This window comes from Lissotriton vulgaris, chromosome 6 (assembly GCF_964263255.1).
Source record: "Lissotriton vulgaris chromosome 6, aLisVul1.2, whole genome shotgun sequence".
NCBI lineage: Eukaryota > Metazoa > Chordata > Amphibia > Caudata > Salamandridae > Lissotriton > Lissotriton vulgaris.
Window position 1 is genome coordinate 1,752,681,660 of NC_141694.1, and position 18,572 is coordinate 1,752,700,231.

Here is an 18,572-nt window from a genome sequence, read left to right on the forward strand (position 1 = left end):
CTAGGGCCTACCCTAGGGGTGACCTAGATGTAGAGAAAGGAGAGTTTAAGGCTTAGCAAGTAGTTTTAAATGCCAAATCAATGTGGCAGTAAATTGTGCACGCAAGCCCTGCAGTGGCAGGCCTGAGACACGTTTGAAAGGCTACTTCTGTGAGTGGCTCAAGCAGCACTGCAGGCCCACTAGTAGCATTTAATTTACAGCCACCAGGATACCACTGTACAACGGAGTTATAGGTATATTAAATATGCCAAAAAGGTGTAAACAAATCATACCATGTTTAAACGAGAGAGCACATGCACCTTAGTACTGATTAGCAGTGGTAAAATACCCAGAGTCCTAAAGTCAACAAACAGAGGGTCAGAAAAATAGGAGGAAGAATGAATTTTTTTTAGGGATAACCCCGCAAAAAGGGCCAGGTCCAACAGACCGTGTTACCACTAGGACAATTATGTTCAAAACAGCGAGACTTTTTGTTCACCTAACTACAGAATTGAGGCAAACCTGCTCTTCCACCCCATGCCACCAGTATCCTCGCAACTGACGTTCCTTATGCTTAGTTATTTGCTTAGTCAGTCTATGTACATCACAAATGAAATAAGCTGCTGGTGCACTACAATGTCAACAAATTTAAAATGGAAGAAATTACTCAATAAGCTAGGATCTACTTCTACAGGAATCATAAGAAGACATGGTCCTAACGACGAGCTCTTTGGATTAGTTCCTCTATATGGTCACAAAACTCCTTGGTGTCTTGCAATATCCTTTTAATGTACAGAAGGTGGTACCTGATCCCATATATTCTGTCTTTTCAGTGAGACACAATGCTGACATGAATTACATTTCAGTGTCACTCAAATATGTTGACAAGTTTAGAAAACGCAGTTACAAACGTTTATGGATCAATAATTTGTAATCAGGATGTTTGGGTGTTTACCATAAATGTGATAAATGTACACAAGTCTTTCTTAAGGACTGATGAACTGTTCACTAGTTAAAAAATGCAATTGTGTCATTATGGTGCAAACATGCACTCATTTCTCACCTGTGTTCCTGCCCATTTATTAATATGTTACATAGGAATAAGCAGAAGCACTGGAATCATGCAATTCTGTGCCTTCTGCTATTGTCATATAACTACTGATTCACTGCACTTGTCACAAGAGCCAAGAATAATTTGCAGATTAGAAAAAACAATCGTCTCAAACTGGTCAAAAGGTTTTTAAAAAAAACGACATGAGCTGCCGCGTTAAAAATTTCTAATTCTAATTTAAAACATTTCTAGAGCGCAGCGTACACCTTGCGGTTTCTTGGCGCTAGGGGGTTCGGCAGCTGAGGGAAAAGACCAGAGGAAAAGATAAGAAGAGAGTTTAAGTGGGGAAGGCCTGGCTGAAGAGGAAAGTTTTCAGGTCTCTGCGAAAGGAGAGATACTGGGTAGCAGAACGGAGGTGGTCAGGGAGTGAGTTCCAGAATGTTGGAGCCAGGGTGGAAAAGTTGGACCCGCCCCACTTTTTACGTGTGAAGTGTGGGATCTGAAGAAGGAACTTAGAGGAAGACCGAAGTTCTCTTGCGGGGACATAAGGTTTAATTAATGAAGAGATGAAGGCGGGGGCAGTGCCCTGGCGGGCCTGGAAGACCATGCAGCCAATCTTAAAAAGGGAGCGTTATTTTACATGGAGCCAGTGAAGCTCCCTGAGAAGGGGGGTGGAATGGTGATAACGAGGGAGGCCGTACACCAGCCGGGCCGCCTGGTTCTGGATAGTCTGGAGTCTACGCAGGCTGTACGCGGGGATGCCATGGTAGAGAGCGTTCGCGTAGTCCAGTCGCGATATCACCAGGGCGGCCATGATAATCTTTAGTGCCTGGGGGGAGAAAAAGCGGGAGACAGCGCGGATAGTTCGGAGAGTGAGGAAACAGGAGGAGACCACGGAACTAATTTGTGAATGGAGAGTAAGCTGGTTATTTATTTTGACACCCAGTGTTTTGACCGTGGTTGAGGGGGACGGTGCGGGACCAAGAGAGGGGGGCCAGAAGAGAGAGTTCCAGGGGCTGGATGAACCACCAGTGAGAACCAGCTCGGTTTTATCCGGGTTCAGCTTAAGGTGGTTGTGGTTCATCCAGTCCCTGATGAATGTCATTGTTGACTGGAAGTTAGAGACAGAGAGAGGAGAAGGGGACAGATCAAAGATGAGCTGGAGGTCATCCGCGTAGTTGTAGACGGTGACCTCCAGCTGCTGGAGTGCGAAGATGAGAGGAAAGATATAAAGATTGAAAAGTAAGGGGGAGAGAGAGGATCCCTGGGGAACACCGCAAGTAACAGGGAGAGGAGTGGCAGTGAAGTCGCCTAGCCGGACCGCTTGGGTGCGGTCCCTCAGAAAGGAGGAGAGCCAGACCAGAGCTGATCCCCCGATTCCGGCCGCCTTGACACGGGTAAGTAAGATGGTATGGTCCACCGTGTCAAAGGCGGCGGAGAGATCAAGGAGCACCAGTGCCTGGTGTTTGTTATCATCCATACCCTTTCTGAGGTTGTCTAAGACTGAGACCACGACCGATTCGGTCGAATGCCTGGGACGGAAACCGGCCTGGCGGGATGCCAGCCCCCCATTCGCCTCAATATGGGCGCTGAGTGCCGCGGTGACGTGGCGTTCCATCACCTTGCCCAGAAAGGGCAGCAGGGAGATGGGGCGGTAGTTGGCCGAGATGGAAGGGTCCGCGCCAGGTTTCTTCAGGATGGGCACTATGGTGGCTGCCTTTAGCGCAGGGGTCACTACACCCTGTGCCAGGGAGCTATTGAGGAAGGCGATGGGGGGCTCAGGGCAGCCGGAGTAAATTTGCTGCAGGATTCGTGCCGGGCAGACGTCCGCCGGAGACCCCGACTTCACTTTGGGGAGTATCTCCAGAAAAGAATCCTGAGTGAGGGGGGGAATGGAGGTGAGAAGGCTTTGAACGGTGGGGGGGGGGGATCGACGAAGGCAGACGAGGGTGGTGGGATGTTGGTCTTGATGGTTGCAATTTTGTCCAAGAAGTAGGTGTTGAGTTGATCGCAGAGAGGCTGGGAGGGAGGGATTTGGGGCGAGGTTCGGTCTGAGAATGCCAGGTCATTCACTATGCCAAAGATTTCCCTGGGTTTGTTTTCAGCAGAAGTTATTTTTGATGAAAAGTAGGTGGTTTTTGCAGCGAGGATTGCTGTTTTGTATTTGGCCAGTGATGATAAAAAATGGGGTTTTAAAGCAGTTCGTTTTCAAATACTGACTGGTAACTTTCAGCTGCTGAATTATGTATTCATGCTTTGGACTGTTACTGAGGTGACACCTTTGATGAGACAGTTTTTATCTGTGATGAAAGGATAAATTAAGGAAAAATACTACAACGTAATATGTCCTATTTGGAACCATAGTCTTTTTCTTGATGCATTATCGGTCCTCCATTGTTGCACAATTGTAGTGGCCCTGGGCATAAATTAAAAACGTTAGCATGTGTCAGGCAGACTTACAGTTGGAAAAAAATATGGGGGCATATTACCAAGCTATAGCGATAATTATCGCTAAGCTTGGTTAGCGGGCAAAATAATATCACCGAGCTTCGCCTATTTTTATCGCCTAGGAGCCTTGATATTATCAAGGTTTATCTCCTAAGCGATAAAAATCGGCCGAAATGCAGGAATACCGCTGTAAAGTCAGCGATATTCATGCATTACTGAGCAAATGCTCTTAGCCATGTTATCCACCTACCATTGGATAACATTGCGAAGAACAGCTCAGGCCAGGCGTTAGCTTTTGGAGATAATCGCGCTTAGCGCGATTATTTCCAAAAGTTGGTAATAGGAGATAAAGATGTTAGCGACTGTTTCCAGTCGCTAACATCTTGGCACGCCCACTTTGCATGTCATTAGCGATAATTATCGCTGACATGCAAAGTAGGCACCGAAAGGCCCACTATCTCCTACTAGCTGTCGCTAACTGGTGTTAGCGACAGCTAGGTAATAGGGCGATACAATTATTGCCGCTTTAGCACGAAAAATTCCCGCTAAAGCGGCGATAATGCCCTTGGTAATATGCCCCATGATTCAGTGCCATAATATTCTTGTTCACGTTAAAACGTTATTAAAAAAAATATATCTATCCAGCATCAGTGGCTGATGCTTTGACCTCCTCAACTGCGCAGGCGCACGTGCATACTGCATTTCAGCAGGAAATTCATTATTTAAGGTTAACAAGCCAAGGTGCACTGTGAGAAGGATAGTTATCAAGGTTTAACGTTTCAATCACACCTGTAAAGAACTTGGGAGATGATTAAATGAGTAAATGACGGACGGAGGAAGGCTGGTCTAGAGTGGCCTCCGCCCCAAAGTTTGCAAGTCAGCGCAAGAAGAGGAAACTATTCAAGTGCAGAATTAAATATTTTCAGGTCAATGTCACCACAAATTGAAATATTTATCTCTTCAGTTTCAGTTCGAATACATGCCTCTAAATTGCAACCTTGACTCTTTCAATACGTTTTTTATTTAAGACAAACATGTTTGCAGACTGCAGTGATCAGCTCTTCAGAACACCACAATGAAGTCTCATTGTGTTAATCATGATCTTTAGCACCCCTCACCTGTGTCTCTGTTGGGTTCTGTGTGGATGCAAATAGCTCCATTTCTCCATCTTCCCCCTTTGGCACAGCAAGCGTGCAGTTTGTTTCCATGTAAAAATGCTCTTGCCCACCAATATGTATCTCTCCTATCCAGAAAAAAAGGAACAGTGAAAACATTTGAAGCGGGTTTGAGAACTTACAGTGAAATATTCGTTGATGGATTGACAAACACGCTTTAAAAGCTTTTAGAATTCACTAACTCACAGGAGCGCAGTCGCTGCCCATTTATTTCGGAATTTTTTCTTTAGTGTTCTCCTGCAGCAAAATGGCTGCACACCAGGGAACATGAGCCCAGAACCAAAGTCTGGGCATTGAGTAAGCAGGATTTCGGCTAAAGTCCAGTTATAGTTATATCAGAATATCCATTGATAAACAACTTTTATTTGTCAACTCTGCAAGAAACTTTAAAAAAAAGTGTATCTGGTTTGAGCTTGTAAAAACAAGGTTCGTGCAGATCTGAGAAGGGGGTTCAAAGAAGGGGTGTTTCTCATTTTAATTCCCATAGCAATCCTTTCTTTCCACCCCAGAAACAAGTGTCGCTTTGACATTGGTGGACGCAGATTTTGGCAGTGTCAGTTCTTGTAAAACTGTTGCAGACACTAATAAAGCCAATTAAGGCAGCCATCTTGTAATTTTATTTTGTATATTGTTTCCCTGCCATCAGCAGTGGAAGGATACATGAACCAATCCAAAATCATTGTGAAATCTACGTGCTCTGGTTGGGGGTGATAAGCACAAGAATAAGAAGAAAAGTCATCAAATCACGAGGAGGGAGTTGAAATAGACAAGAAAAATATCCAATTATATAAGGGACAGATACAAATTCCAAGTTCATATAAAACTATTGGTTACAAAGATGTCTTAGGCAGACCAGTAAAGCTGACTATAGCAAGACTAAAAAAAGAAATATACAAAGAGCAGGCCCCAAGACACATTGCAAAGTACTGGATGAGAAAGATAGTGTACAAAGCATGGAGGACACGACAAGATGTGTAAAAAGGTAGGCTCATTACACACTGCAGATGCTATAACCAGGAAGCACACAATAGGGGTTAGTGCCACAGGACATGATCTGCAAAACCCTGGCACTAGGGGAGAGTGTGTAAATGAGACGCCGTGGGACATGTTAGCTTCTTAGTTTTTTATGTGCACTGTCACCTAAAGGTCTCTTGGAGTTAGCAGAAATTGAGGAAAGTCAACAAATGCAGCTGCAACTAACAGAAAAGGTGAAGGTGATATTTTCAGAGACTAGATTGAGTTCCTTCCAAAGTTTGGTACATATTCCAGGGGAGCATACTAAATGGCATGATAAATGATACAGAGGGTTTTGAAAATACATTGCTAATAAACAATAAGAAAATCTGAGGAAAAATAAAGCCAAATAGACCTAAAAATGAGTTTATGGTTGTAGTAGACTGGGACCAAGGAATGATTTTAAGCTGACCCCAAAGCAGCATGATTCAGATACCCCCACTATATTCGTCCCAGGCAGAGATTTTATCTTGAGTCTTTAAAGTGGAAGTAAAAATCCTCCAGTGGTGCAAGGCTGCACACTGTATCTGAGGAAGCCCTCCCACGGCCAGATAGACATTGTGTGAGGTCCTGTTGAGGCTATTGGATTTAGTAGGAAACCCTTAGAGCGGGAAAATTCAAATGTTGTGCCCATTGAAGACCTCGCATCAACTGGATACTTTTAGCACTTTCACCCAAGATTTCTATATTCTACCTTAGTCTTTCTATTGGAGCACTCAAAATCCAACAACAGTACAAGGCTGCAGCCTTTATCAAACAATGAATTCCATGAGGCTGGATACCTTCTCACAAAGGGCCCACTGAAACAGATTTGCGGCTGGAGATAAGCTTTAAGATTGCTGGGACCCCTCTCCTTAGCACTTAGAATACCCAGGTCCCAGTGACTTTTTGGGTTAACCCTTCTCCTTAACGGAGAGAAAGTACAAGCAGGAGAAATCAAAGCAAAGTCGTGCCTCAGCCAGTTTGGTTTCAGTGTTTGTTTGTGGTATTCTGGAGGACTGGAAGTCCAACATTTTTCTACAGTCCCAACTTATCATAGTAGTTACGAGAAGGCCAGTTAGATTCAGCCAAGGGTTACAGTACCTGAGGAACAGCCCTTGCGGGTCAATACTCACTCAAGCAGAGGCCACCAGCAGGGACCAGTCCAGGTCCTTGTTGCTACTGGTCAGCCAGGCACTTCTCCAAGTTAATGACATTCCTAGGTTCAGCCCAATTGTTTTTTATGCAAGGGGAAAAAGAACACAGCTCGCACCCAGGCAATTGTTCCTGCTCTAGGAGCAGTTTTCACACTTCTTTAAGTCCAAGTACTAGCTGGGTATCTGCTGATGAGCTAATGCAAATTAGTCTCCAGGAGCTTCAGTCACAGAAAAAGTAACTGTCTAAAAGTTACTTTTTACTATATAGGTATTAAATGTCCAACTTTACCAATCAGTTGGGCCCTGAAAAAAAATCATAAAAATAGTAGTTTTACTATTTTTCTAGATGGTCTCAAACCAGAGATTGCAGAATTATTATATTAATCTGTACTCTAGTTTTCTCATAGGACATACATAGCCACAATGGTAGGCCTCAAGCCATATTTTCCTTTGTCACAGTTGTGGATGGCACAATAGATGCTGCAGGCCATAATGATATTTCATTTTCCATGCCATGATTGTATTTTTTACACCATATACTATGTCCTTATAGCAGAGTTAGCTATGCCAATCAGGGATTAACCCATGTTTACTTATTTTAGGGGTTAGAGCACATACACTAGGCTACAGCAATGCTCCCATGTACAGAGTCTAAAAACCAGCAATAAAATTCAGCAAAAGATGGGGGTGATCAAACAAAAAGGGAACTTTTCTCACTCCATTGATAAGAATTTTAGTCTTAACCATGATCAATTTGAACCAGTGCAAGTACATTCAGGGGAAGATTTGTTAACCTTTCAAGCAAAACAGCAAGACAAGAAATGCGCCATATCTTCTAAGATATGGTGCTCATCTGCTCCCTCGTGGCACTGTTGCACTTCAGGTAACGCCCCTGCTATACCCATGTAATGCTTACCTGAGACAGAGTAACACAAGGCAGCACAAGATGGCTGAAAAGTGACATAAAGCCCTGAAACTAGGTATGTGTGGCTTTTTAAGTGTCACTTCAGGACCTGTGCTCCCTTGCGCCAACTTGCATGACACAAAGATAATGCAAGTGCTTAGTAAACCTGACTCCCAATGATGAACATCTGTGAGTACATTTTGGAGTCAAGCGGCATTTACAGCATAAAAATTCAGTATGAAAAGTAACTGATTATAGTCTGTATATGTATAGACGTTCAATCTTTAAAATCTAACAATGGTAATGAAGAGCTCTGTGGCAACCCACAAAGAATGTTACAGGAGTGGAGTCAGTATGTCCCAGCAGTAACTGTAGCAAAAAGATGCAAAACAATTTTAAACTGGAAAATGAGTTCCTATGAAGTGAAGCCGACTCGTGAGAACGCCGCTAAGAGAGGATCTCAAGGGGAGGGGATATCTGTTCTGCAAAGCAGCTGAACGACTGGAGAAAGCTAAGTAACGTTTGGCTAAAACCTTGGTTTCTTGTCAAGTGAAGCAAAGCCAATATGGAGATAACTTGAGACTGGGTTGTGAATATTCCCATGTTACTTACTAAAATTCTTGGTAATATCTAAGTGTCCCAAGGTGGTCCACAAATTGTGAGCCACATACCAGCAATCCTGCATGGATACAATATGCCTTCTATTTCACATGTAATATTATGTAATACATTATACTGAGTCATGTATCTAAGATCCAAATACAAATGTTTTTTAATTCCAGTGTAATAATATGAATGCATGAGAATTTTGTATGATATATTAGCACATGTATGCCACGGGAAAGAATGATAGGTGGTGTGACACAACCCCAGAAATAAATATCCTTTGATGTAATTCCAGAATTGTTTGACATAACGGAATTCAGATTTTCAGGTGAACTAGAGGAAATGCAATTTGCATAGAGAGGCCCTTCATCATCAGGTGAATAATTATATGATATGAGAGCAGATTTATAAAGCGCAAAGCAGCTACTTCAGGAAAGAAAAGTCCTGGTGCTAGTATGAACAGCACAGGTTGCAAATTCACACCGCTCCAAAACACTTGTGCCCCAACCTCGAAGTTATTCGAGAACAGAAATGTTTGCAGATGTTTCCTAAACAATTTATGGGAAGTTGAAACAAACTGTCTTTGGACAGTAATTTTTAGAGGAGTTTGATTACAGAATAATGGTTTATTTGTGACAGTAGACCAGTGGATCCTTAGAATCTGAAAGCCAGAACTAAGTCCCAGATCCCAGGCTAAGGTTGTCCAAGTATGGCAACAGTACAGGTTTATAGAAGGAAATGGAAAAGAAGGTAATCTCTTCTTTTCCACAGGGATATGTACAACTTTTGTCTTTGCTTTTTTTTCCCTTTGTATTTTATTTTGTTATTTGGTTATTGCCCCACTCCCATTGGTTCATCCTTCTACCAGTATGTGCTCAAAGTTACAGTGGTGTTTATATGACCACAAGGTTCGAAGGGGGAAATGCTGCCTCTGCAATCTTGGCAGAAAGATGATTGTTTCTCTAAAAATGTAACACGTTTGCCGTCATTAAGGCTCATAGCTCATGGACTTTCTACTGAGTCTCCAAGCCATGAAACTTTTGAACAAATGTTACATCCCCTTTCGTACTTTGTGGTCTTTGTACAGAGTTTGCAAAGTAGGAAACTCTTGGATCCATGTTAAGTCTCCTGTTGTACCTTGTGGAATCTGCAGTCTTTAAGGACTACACTCACCATCGGGGGTTTATTGTTAGTTCACAGCTTAACTTAAAAAATGCGAACTGTAGACCTATTTGGGTGCCACTTAAAATGTACAATTATGTCCTCATTCGTGGTTTTCTTATTAGGAGTGGGATAGGGTCAGACTATGTTTTGAGGGTTGCGGGAAATGAGCCATTATTGACATGGTCACCCCCTATTTTTGCCTCTTAACTGAGCTGACTTCAACTGGATGTTCACTTGGTTCATGCTAACCAGGCCCCCAGTGCCAGAGCTCTTTCCCAAACCTGTACAATTGCTCCCCCATTTGGCAAATGTTTTTGCACCCTCTGTCCTTAGTAAATGGTACCCCTGGTACCGAGGGCCTGGGTGCTAAAAGGGTCGCGAAGGGCAGCTGCACCAATTGTGCTATTCTAAGCTAGCCCACAACAAAGACATGCAAGGCTGTCATTGCAAGCTGCGTGTCTCGGTGCAGACAAAAGTGAAATTATGGATTTAACCCAGATCACTTGACTGGAGGTGAATGTTTGATTTGCTCTGCATTCCGTCCATCATCTGTGAGTCTTTTGCTTTCACACCCTAAGTTGGCCGGGTATGCCCATACATGGTCCCGGGCTCACTGTGCCACTGGATTCAAGCTAGCCTTGCTGATGAGGGGTGATGCCCCAAAACCGGTCCCAGGATGCTTGTTTGCGGTAATGGGTGGACCTCGCTTGGCAGTTCGGGCTGGACTGTTCCCATGAGTCACAGGATCAAGACGAATTTGCATATGGCTAGGTCTAAACTGGGGTGGCATGGTGATCAAAAGAACAATGGATTTAACCCCGATCACTTGACTGCTAGTGAATGTTTGATTTGCTCTGCATTTCTTCCATCATCTGTGTGTCTTTTGCTTTCATGTCCCATAACAATGCATGTAATATTTGCAAGCCATCCCTAGAGTGGGCCTGACAGCCCTTAGGGAGGGTGCTGAATATTACATGTGAGGGCATACCTGTATGAGCATATCTGTCCAAGTGCTGGTCAGTCTTATCCCTGGCAGTGCTAGTGACCAGGGAAGTATTTTTAAAACATGTGCTGGATACTGGTGAAAATGAGTTCCCCAGCTACATGATGGCTTCACTGAGGATAGAAATGTTGGGTATCAAACATCTCGTACTGATAAAACCACACTGATTCCAATGATGGATTTACCCATACATGCACCCGGAGGGCACCATTGCGGTGCCCCCGGAAAACCTACCAGCTTCTGGTGTGCTTCCTGACTGTTTTCTGCAAACCTGCTACCCGAGACACTGCTCTGAACTGTTAGGGTGAGAGCCACTGGCCTCAGGAGACCCTGTTGATTAGCCTTCCTAAGCTGGTAAGCTTCAAAAAGTTGGAGAAGAAGTCAACCCCATTGTCCAGAGCCCGTTTGGCACTTGAACAGGTGGGAAACTTAGCTAGTCTGGTAGTTGTGCCCCCCACATGCTGGTACCACCCCCAAGGTGGGCTAAACCCAGGTGGAAACGATCTTTCGGAAGTAGCCAGCTCTGTAAAGGCATACACGGAAATTCTGGGAGAGGGTTATGCCCACTTCCAACAAGTTCTATAGCGGGCGTAGTGACCTGAAGAGTCAGTAGCCTCTTGGCTCCTACCCAACAATTCCCTAACGCCCATAAATTAAGATCAAGCAATTGCTAATTGCTAAAAGAGAGATAATTAGAATTTGTGCATTTCATTTTTCTGAATCATATTTTATATATCAATTTGACAACATTCAAATATTGACTGTTGTTCATAGGACAAGATTGGTCACATGCTATGAGAGTGAAACGCAGGTTTTAACTTACCTTCCAGTGTATAGTCCGAATCTTCAAATCCTTGTTGGATATTTCCATTCTCTATCTTCTTGTATGACCCATAAAAGGACTGCTTCTCTATCGCTTCCTGGGAATCAATATTAGAAATTAATGATCTATTGACAAATAGGAAACATTTTAGTAGAGTAGTCCAAAGACCTGAAGAATTACACACATTAGACATCAGGGTAGGTTTTAGTCTGTTGCAGGGAAAATACTATTTATCTGGTTCAATATGAGACCAAAATAAATCATACACCACCGACTGGGCATAAATAGCCACTATGAAATTTTAACACACAAAGATATTGATAGATAATGGATTCCGGTGCTTTAAAACATTTCTAAGATAAAAAAAAATATGCACAATATACACAATCACCTGATACTATCCATTATCAACAATTGTGTATTGCATAAGTTAACTTCACAGTGGTCAGTTTATTAGTAAATATACAGCTGTCTGTATGACGTTGTTATCCTTACCTCAATGGTGATGATTGGGGGAAGATCTTCATATGTCACCCTTACAGATTTAGCAGCTCTCTGAGCATGATCTTTGCTGTCTGCAATAATTCCACCAATAAGATGCCCAATGCAAGTTACCTGCAGAAAGTAAAAGCTGTGTTTAGACTGCAGTGCAGGCATGGATCACCCAGAGTACTGAGCAGGGATGGGCAAGATATCTATGCCTCCAGTAGACTTGGGCAAAATTCATGAACTTTAAAATTTATATAGAGAGAGGTTTGAAATTCTGACCTTCTTTTTCAATTATACCTTAGACTTTTGGAAAAACAGACATGTAATTTGTTGATTCTTGTTCTGAAAATCCAGTTTTGCAGATCGTTGCTCTCACATTTATATTTTATATTACAAGATTAGAATGTTTGTTACATAACTTAGCGAAGTGCGCAGAAATGAAAACCTGCAACTTTGCACAATATTATTAATGAGTAAACATAGCAATGACATGGAGCTGTTTTTTTCAGTGTCCACTATCAAATAAAATACACAAACAAACAAAAAAAGGAACAGTGTTCTCAACTGGGAACAGGTAAGGAATTTCTGTCCAATTCCAATTCTCTATTTCCATTTCTATTCCAGCATTTGTCTCCTCCAAACCCTCAGCTATACAACTATGTCTTTCTTACCCTCATATTTTCATGTCTCTATTTTGTTCCCTCCCACCCCCCTTTCTGAATGCCTTGGAAAACAATCCTTGCAATTAGGATAAAATGACAAAAATGTCCAGTCATAAAGCATTTTTAAGTCTTGCTTCACAACACAGATGTCTGCAAAACCAATTGTTATTAATTCTTTGAAGGACACACAGAATGGTAGGTGGTTCTGCCCAGAGGAGTACTTTTCTCTCACCATATATATAAATGACTTTGTTTATTCAGTGTATGAGTCGGTCTCCCATGGAGTGCTTGCATTGCAACGCATGAGGGACAATTTTACATGTCAAAAGAATACTGAATCATCACATATCTCAATCTCATTCACAGGTGCACTATATATATATTAAAAAAATCATAATTGTGTTGGGTTTTTTTTCATTGCAGAAGGCAATCTTAATGTTTTACTTACAACTCAAAATGCAAGCTAGAACTATTGGCTTTGCAACTCTGTCCTTCTATTGCTCCATTGCCCACACTCTGACTTCAGGACATAGGAAGGGCAAGCAGCTACACAGAGAGAATGAATGCTAGGGATAGTGAGGAGGTAGATGACGAATGAGAGACAGAGATAGAGAGAGTGTGTGTGCTTGTGTTTATGCATGTTTGTGTCAGCGTGTGTACTTAAAGGTAATGAGTGCTTTTTTGACCTCCAAACAGATCTGGCAAGAATTGTGTCTCCTGATCCAAGGGTTCAACATTAGGGCAGCTGCACTGCATGGTATCGATAGCACTGAAGAGGGATCAAGGTGACTTGATACTGCAGATAGTAATTGAGGTAACTAGCACCTCTACCATCATTCCATAGCTTTTGCCTCCCAAGTGCAAAAAACATTGTAAAATGCAGATGTCCTATAGTATCATGTCACAGGTTCCTTTGTTCCACTGATATCATCTTGCTTGATGCTGTGAAAGTCTTTATCCAGATCAAGTCGAGATACCTGCTCAGTGTCTAGGAATATATAAGCATTGGAAGTCAGTCCAACTGCTGCTACCCTCTCCCAAAGCATCTTTTAAATGAGCAAATGCCTTCTTAATCGAAATGTTCCCTGGCACAAACAGGGATGTATGTCACTTTGAGTTTTATTAGCCAATATCAGTATCTTCAGAGATACCCTTTTTGGATGACTATAATAAGGAAACAGCTGGCTTGTTTAACTTGACCACACCATTGGCTTTCCTCCCACATTATAGACGCAACATCTATAAGTGATTTCAGTATAGCTTGAGTATGTATTTATTTTGTTGAATCTTTAGGCCTGATTTAAATCTTCACAGATGGGTAACTCCCTCACACCGGTGAAGGGTATCCCGCCCGCCCGCCGAAATATAAATTCCATTATATCCAAGATCTAAATCAGGCCCTATGTCTTTATAAATTGGGAGGTCATCAAGAGCTCTGTATGTACTTTCAATCCTGCTCTGTTGTGATTTCTTTTCCTTGGAAGATTAGAGCCCTAGTGCCTTTTTAGGGAGGAACCAAGTATAGCAAATAAACTACACAAAGTAAGAGCAAATGGGTGGAGAAGCGATGCCATTTGAAAAAGATACCACTTGCAAAACACTATTTAAGATAAAAAACAAACCACTCTCCTAAATAATTTGCTGGAGGTGAATACCTGTGGACAACCCCCTTTAGCCATGCGCAATGGGGGGCGGGGGGGGGCTCGGTGCCAACAGGGGATTTAGGTACAGGGCCTGCCCGAAAGCCAGGTTGGCCATGCACTATGGGGTTTGGACGCCAACAAGAGAGCCAGACGCAGGGCCTGACTGAAGGCCGTGCGTAGCAGAGTAGGGTGACCTGGTGTCCAGAATTTGCCTGGACAGCCCAAGGTTTTCCCCAGATGTCCCGGCAGATTTCTGCAATTTTGGCTCATGTCCCGGTTTTTAGAGGAGGTCGACTGAAACCAGTGAGAAGCACTTACTGGGTGTTCGAACAGTGTGCTACTTAGCAGCTTTTAAAGGGAAGCAATCTAATTAACATGTATGATGCTGGTTTTAATAATACATTTTTTTTTTTAGCGCTACTTCTGTGTTCCTATGTTGATAAGAGTTGTCATTCTGCACAGCACGGTGATGTAAAATTGCAGTCCTTCTTATATCTTATGTCCCGGTTTTTGGTTCTCAAGATCTGGTCACCCTGTAGCAGGGATTTGGGCACTTGCCAGGGGTTTGAGTGGTATCATCAATTACATCATAGGAAAAGTAGCAGTCTTATCCCACCCAGGTGCTCAGCTTCTTTATTGAGAGCAGCAATAATCTTGCACCCTGCCAGGCGGGCTTTCGCCCCCGACATTCCACAGAAAAGGTGGTCATCTCAGTCATGGACCAACTTAGGGAAGGACTTGACGCCAACTCCCCTCAGGCTCTGGTCCTCGTGGACCTATCCGCCGCCTTTGACACGGTGGACCATTCCATTCTTCTGTCCCGTGTCAAGGCGGCAAGCATAGGGGGACAAGCTCTCGCCTGGATAGGATCCTTCCTGGAGGGGCGCACACAAGCAGTTCATCTGGCCGAATTTTCAGCCTCACCTAGCAAGGTGAGATGCGGGGTTCCCCAGGGCTCTTCCCTCTCCCCCCTTTTATTGAACCTTTACATTTTCCCTCTTATTTTCGCACTCCAACAGATGGAGGTCACAGTCTACAATTATGCTGATGACCTCCAACTTATATTTAATTTTTCTTCTTCTTCACCAGATGCCTCCAGCTTCCAGTCAGTCCTGCTGTTTATCCGGGATTGGATGAATGCAAACCACCTTAAACTCAACCCAGATAAGACAGAGTTGATCCTGACTGGGGGCTGCGGCAACCTTGGACACCTTCCTTTTGGCCCACTTCTCTTGGTCCCTCCCCCTCTCCTTCCCACTCCGTCAAGACCCTTGGGATCATGCTTAATCACCACTTAACACTTCACACCCACATAAGTTCTGTTGTCTCCTCCTGTTTTTTTACTTTACGCATCATTAGGAAAGTGTCCTGGTTTTTCTCCCTCTCTGCACTTAAACTGATTGTTATAGCCATGATCTTATCCAAGATCGATTATGGAAACATCATTTACAATGGCGCCCTTGCCTATGCACTCCAACGCCTTCAGTAGGTGCAAAACCAGGCAGCTCGCCTGGTATACGGTCTACCAAAATTCCAAAACTCCTCCCCTCTTCTTATGGCCCTTCATTGGCTCCCAATCAAGCAAAGAGCCCTTTTCAAACTTGGTTGCCTTACCTTTCAAGCTCGGGCAGGCACCGCCCCCGCGTTTATAAACTCCGCCATTATTAATTACAGTCCCGCCAGAGATCTGCGCTCCTCTTCCAAATCCCTGTTAGTTGTCCCCCGGTTCAAGAAGAAACGATCTGGTGGTCAGAAATGTTCGGTGCTGGCCCCCACCTTCTGGAACTCTCTTCCCCCCTCCCTAAGATCTTCATACTCTTACATGGAGTTTCGAAAAGACCTCAAGACTTTTCTGTTTCAGCAAGCTTTCAGCCCATAGCTCTCTCCTTCCCCCACAGTTTGAAATCCTATAGCGCCAAGAAACTGCCAAGTGAATGTGCGCTTTACAAATAGCTCAAAATTCAAATTCAAATCATTTAACATGTCATGGGTGATGTAATATATTGGACCATAAGCAGTGCAATACGGGGTAATAAGTTATAGCTAGTTTACTAAAGTATAACTGTAGAATATGAGTGGTTTTCTTAATTTTTAAACAGTAGTTCTTATCTCAACACCTAACTATAATGCCACTTTGTGTGTACGTATGTATATATGTAAATATATATATATATATATATATATATATATATATATATATATATATACACATACATACATACATACATACATATATATATATATATATATATATATATATATATATATACATATATATATATATATATATATATATTATTGCACAAGTTCTCCCGATTCTGGAGCCCCCGACCCTTCAAGGCATCCTCACAACAATGGGCTCGGAGTAACCCATCAACACACCATCCAGTGTAAACCAAACTCGTGAGGACCAATACTGGAGAGAAAGCGCTTTTATTCAGGTATTACAGCAGCGCAGCAGACTTCCACAAGCTAACGTTTCGGCAAACAGCCTTTCTCAAAGCAGGAAGTAGGAATGCCCAGTCTGCAAAGTGCATTCTTGCCTGCCTTTTAAAATTGTTCCTCACGTGACCTTGCGCTCAAAATACAGGTCCCACAATGCATTGTCAGTTCAATGTCACTTTCTCCCGGAAAGCTCTTGTTTTTATTTCACCTTTTTTCAGAGGTTGCAGTGTTCTTAAGTGACAATGTCATTGTTGTAAGTGTGGGTTTTAAGGCGAGTAGTCAGGCAAGATGTAAATCCTCAATGTGAAGTAAATTTTCGATTTTTCACTTCACCTGAAAAATATCCCCTTCAGTTCCAGCACGCTCATAAAGGATGTCACCCTTCACGAATCCTTTCCACCTCGCACCAATTTTTCGCTGTAGTAGCATCCTATTGTAGGTTTCTGGTGCGTGGGTGGGTCATGCTCCTCGTTTTGATTACTGCACAAGTTCTCCCGATTCTGGAGCCCCCGACCCTTCAAGGCGTCCTCACAACAATGGGCTCGGAGTAACCCAACAACACACCATCAATATGGGGTAATAAGTTATAGCTAGTTTAATTCTTTAATTCTTAATTTTTAAACAGTAGTTTTTATCTCAACACCTAACTATAATGCCACTGTGTGTGTATGCATGTATATATATATATATGTAATATATATATATATAACTCCACAGTGGCAAAATGGTTCCGGATTAGAAAGGAGAGCACTCACTGGAATTTGAATAAAGTGCTTTTAATGTGCAGAACCTCCCAGCACTGACAGACGCGTTTCGGCCCTCCGCCTTTTTCGATGTCAGTTAGTAAACAAATGAAACTCCATTTTAAAGTGAGTAAGTACATGACATAAAAACCATTTTATTAACAGAGAACAAGTTTCTGGCAATTTTTATGAAACAAATAAGATGTTAAAAATTACTTAAAAGTTCATGTGGAAATTCAGGGAGCAAGGGCGGATTATATAGGAATTATAATGTTTAAAAAAAAAAAATACTAGACAATTGTGCAAAACATTCTTCGGGTCCTGTGGCCTTTATTTCCTATAGTGTTTAATAGTCCGTTACGGTATCATAAGATCCCTGATTCATGTGTAATATAGCCCTGAATGGGCAAACAGTGAATGTAGTGAATGTAGTCACTGAAGAATAGTGAACGTCTGGGAAGTAAAAGACATATGTGCATATAGAATAAATACAGAAAAATTTGAACTACAAATGGCTATAAAACCCTAGACAAATAAGCATTGCCAAAGCAATTAGAGTGGGCCCCCTTTTAAATATGTGGTCTATTGGCATTGCTAATCTTGCTTATTATTATTTTTACTCTAATGCCCCCATTACACCATCATGCTTTCACTCCTCCCTAATGTCAGCCCTCATCTCTTCCATGAGTTTTGAAAATATAGCTGTCAGGTTCTTTTCATTTGGTGTAACATGCATTTATATCCATGTCCCACCTCCCCTCCACAATAGCTAGACTCTACCCAGCACATTAGACACTCTTTTATTGGTATTTTGAAATAGGCCAGTTATGTTTCACATTAGTAAACTTTTTAATTTCTTTGGATTTTTTTGTTAACTTTACATCAGCTAACCTACTCACTCTCCTTGTGTGACTGAGTGGAACTCAGCTAACTAGCAACAATTGTTGATAGTTCTCTACTAAATATACAATAGAAACACATATTAGGCCATCTTAACTTGGTCTTATTCTTAGGTCAATTATTTACTCCTTTTCCTTGTGAGCATTCATACCTTGTCTTCAGCAAATACTGTTTCATCATGCAGAACACCAGTCACATTACTTCCAGCAATGTCCTTGGCAGAAACAAAGCACACAAAGCCTGGAACCTTTTGAGCTTCTGCAGTATCAAGGGAACTGTAAGAACAACATAGACACACAAACAGTGAAGGAAATAAAGGTTATACAACGTTTTACATTAGGTCATGGTCATCAGAAGATGAAGGTGCGATGTGGCAACTGGGAAGGT

At 42.4% G+C, this 18,572-nt stretch overlaps 1 protein-coding gene across 2 annotated transcripts in view; it reads right to left on the minus strand.

The window, feature by feature from the left end:
* Positions 1–18,572, minus strand: part of LOC147709418 (xanthine dehydrogenase/oxidase-like) — a 379,031-nt gene that overhangs the window by 120,001 nt on the left and 240,458 nt on the right. For both annotated transcript variants that reach the window (XM_086927988.1, XM_086927987.1), the window contains exons 18-21: positions 18,337–18,460; positions 11,799–11,918; positions 11,304–11,400; positions 4,597–4,721 (exon numbers count right to left, since the gene is read on the minus strand). In XM_086927988.1, the coding sequence (XP_086784114.1) occupies positions 4,597–4,721; positions 11,304–11,400; positions 11,799–11,918; positions 18,337–18,460 (466 nt within the window). The remainder of the gene's footprint in view (positions 1–4,596; positions 4,722–11,303; positions 11,401–11,798; positions 11,919–18,336; positions 18,461–18,572) is intronic.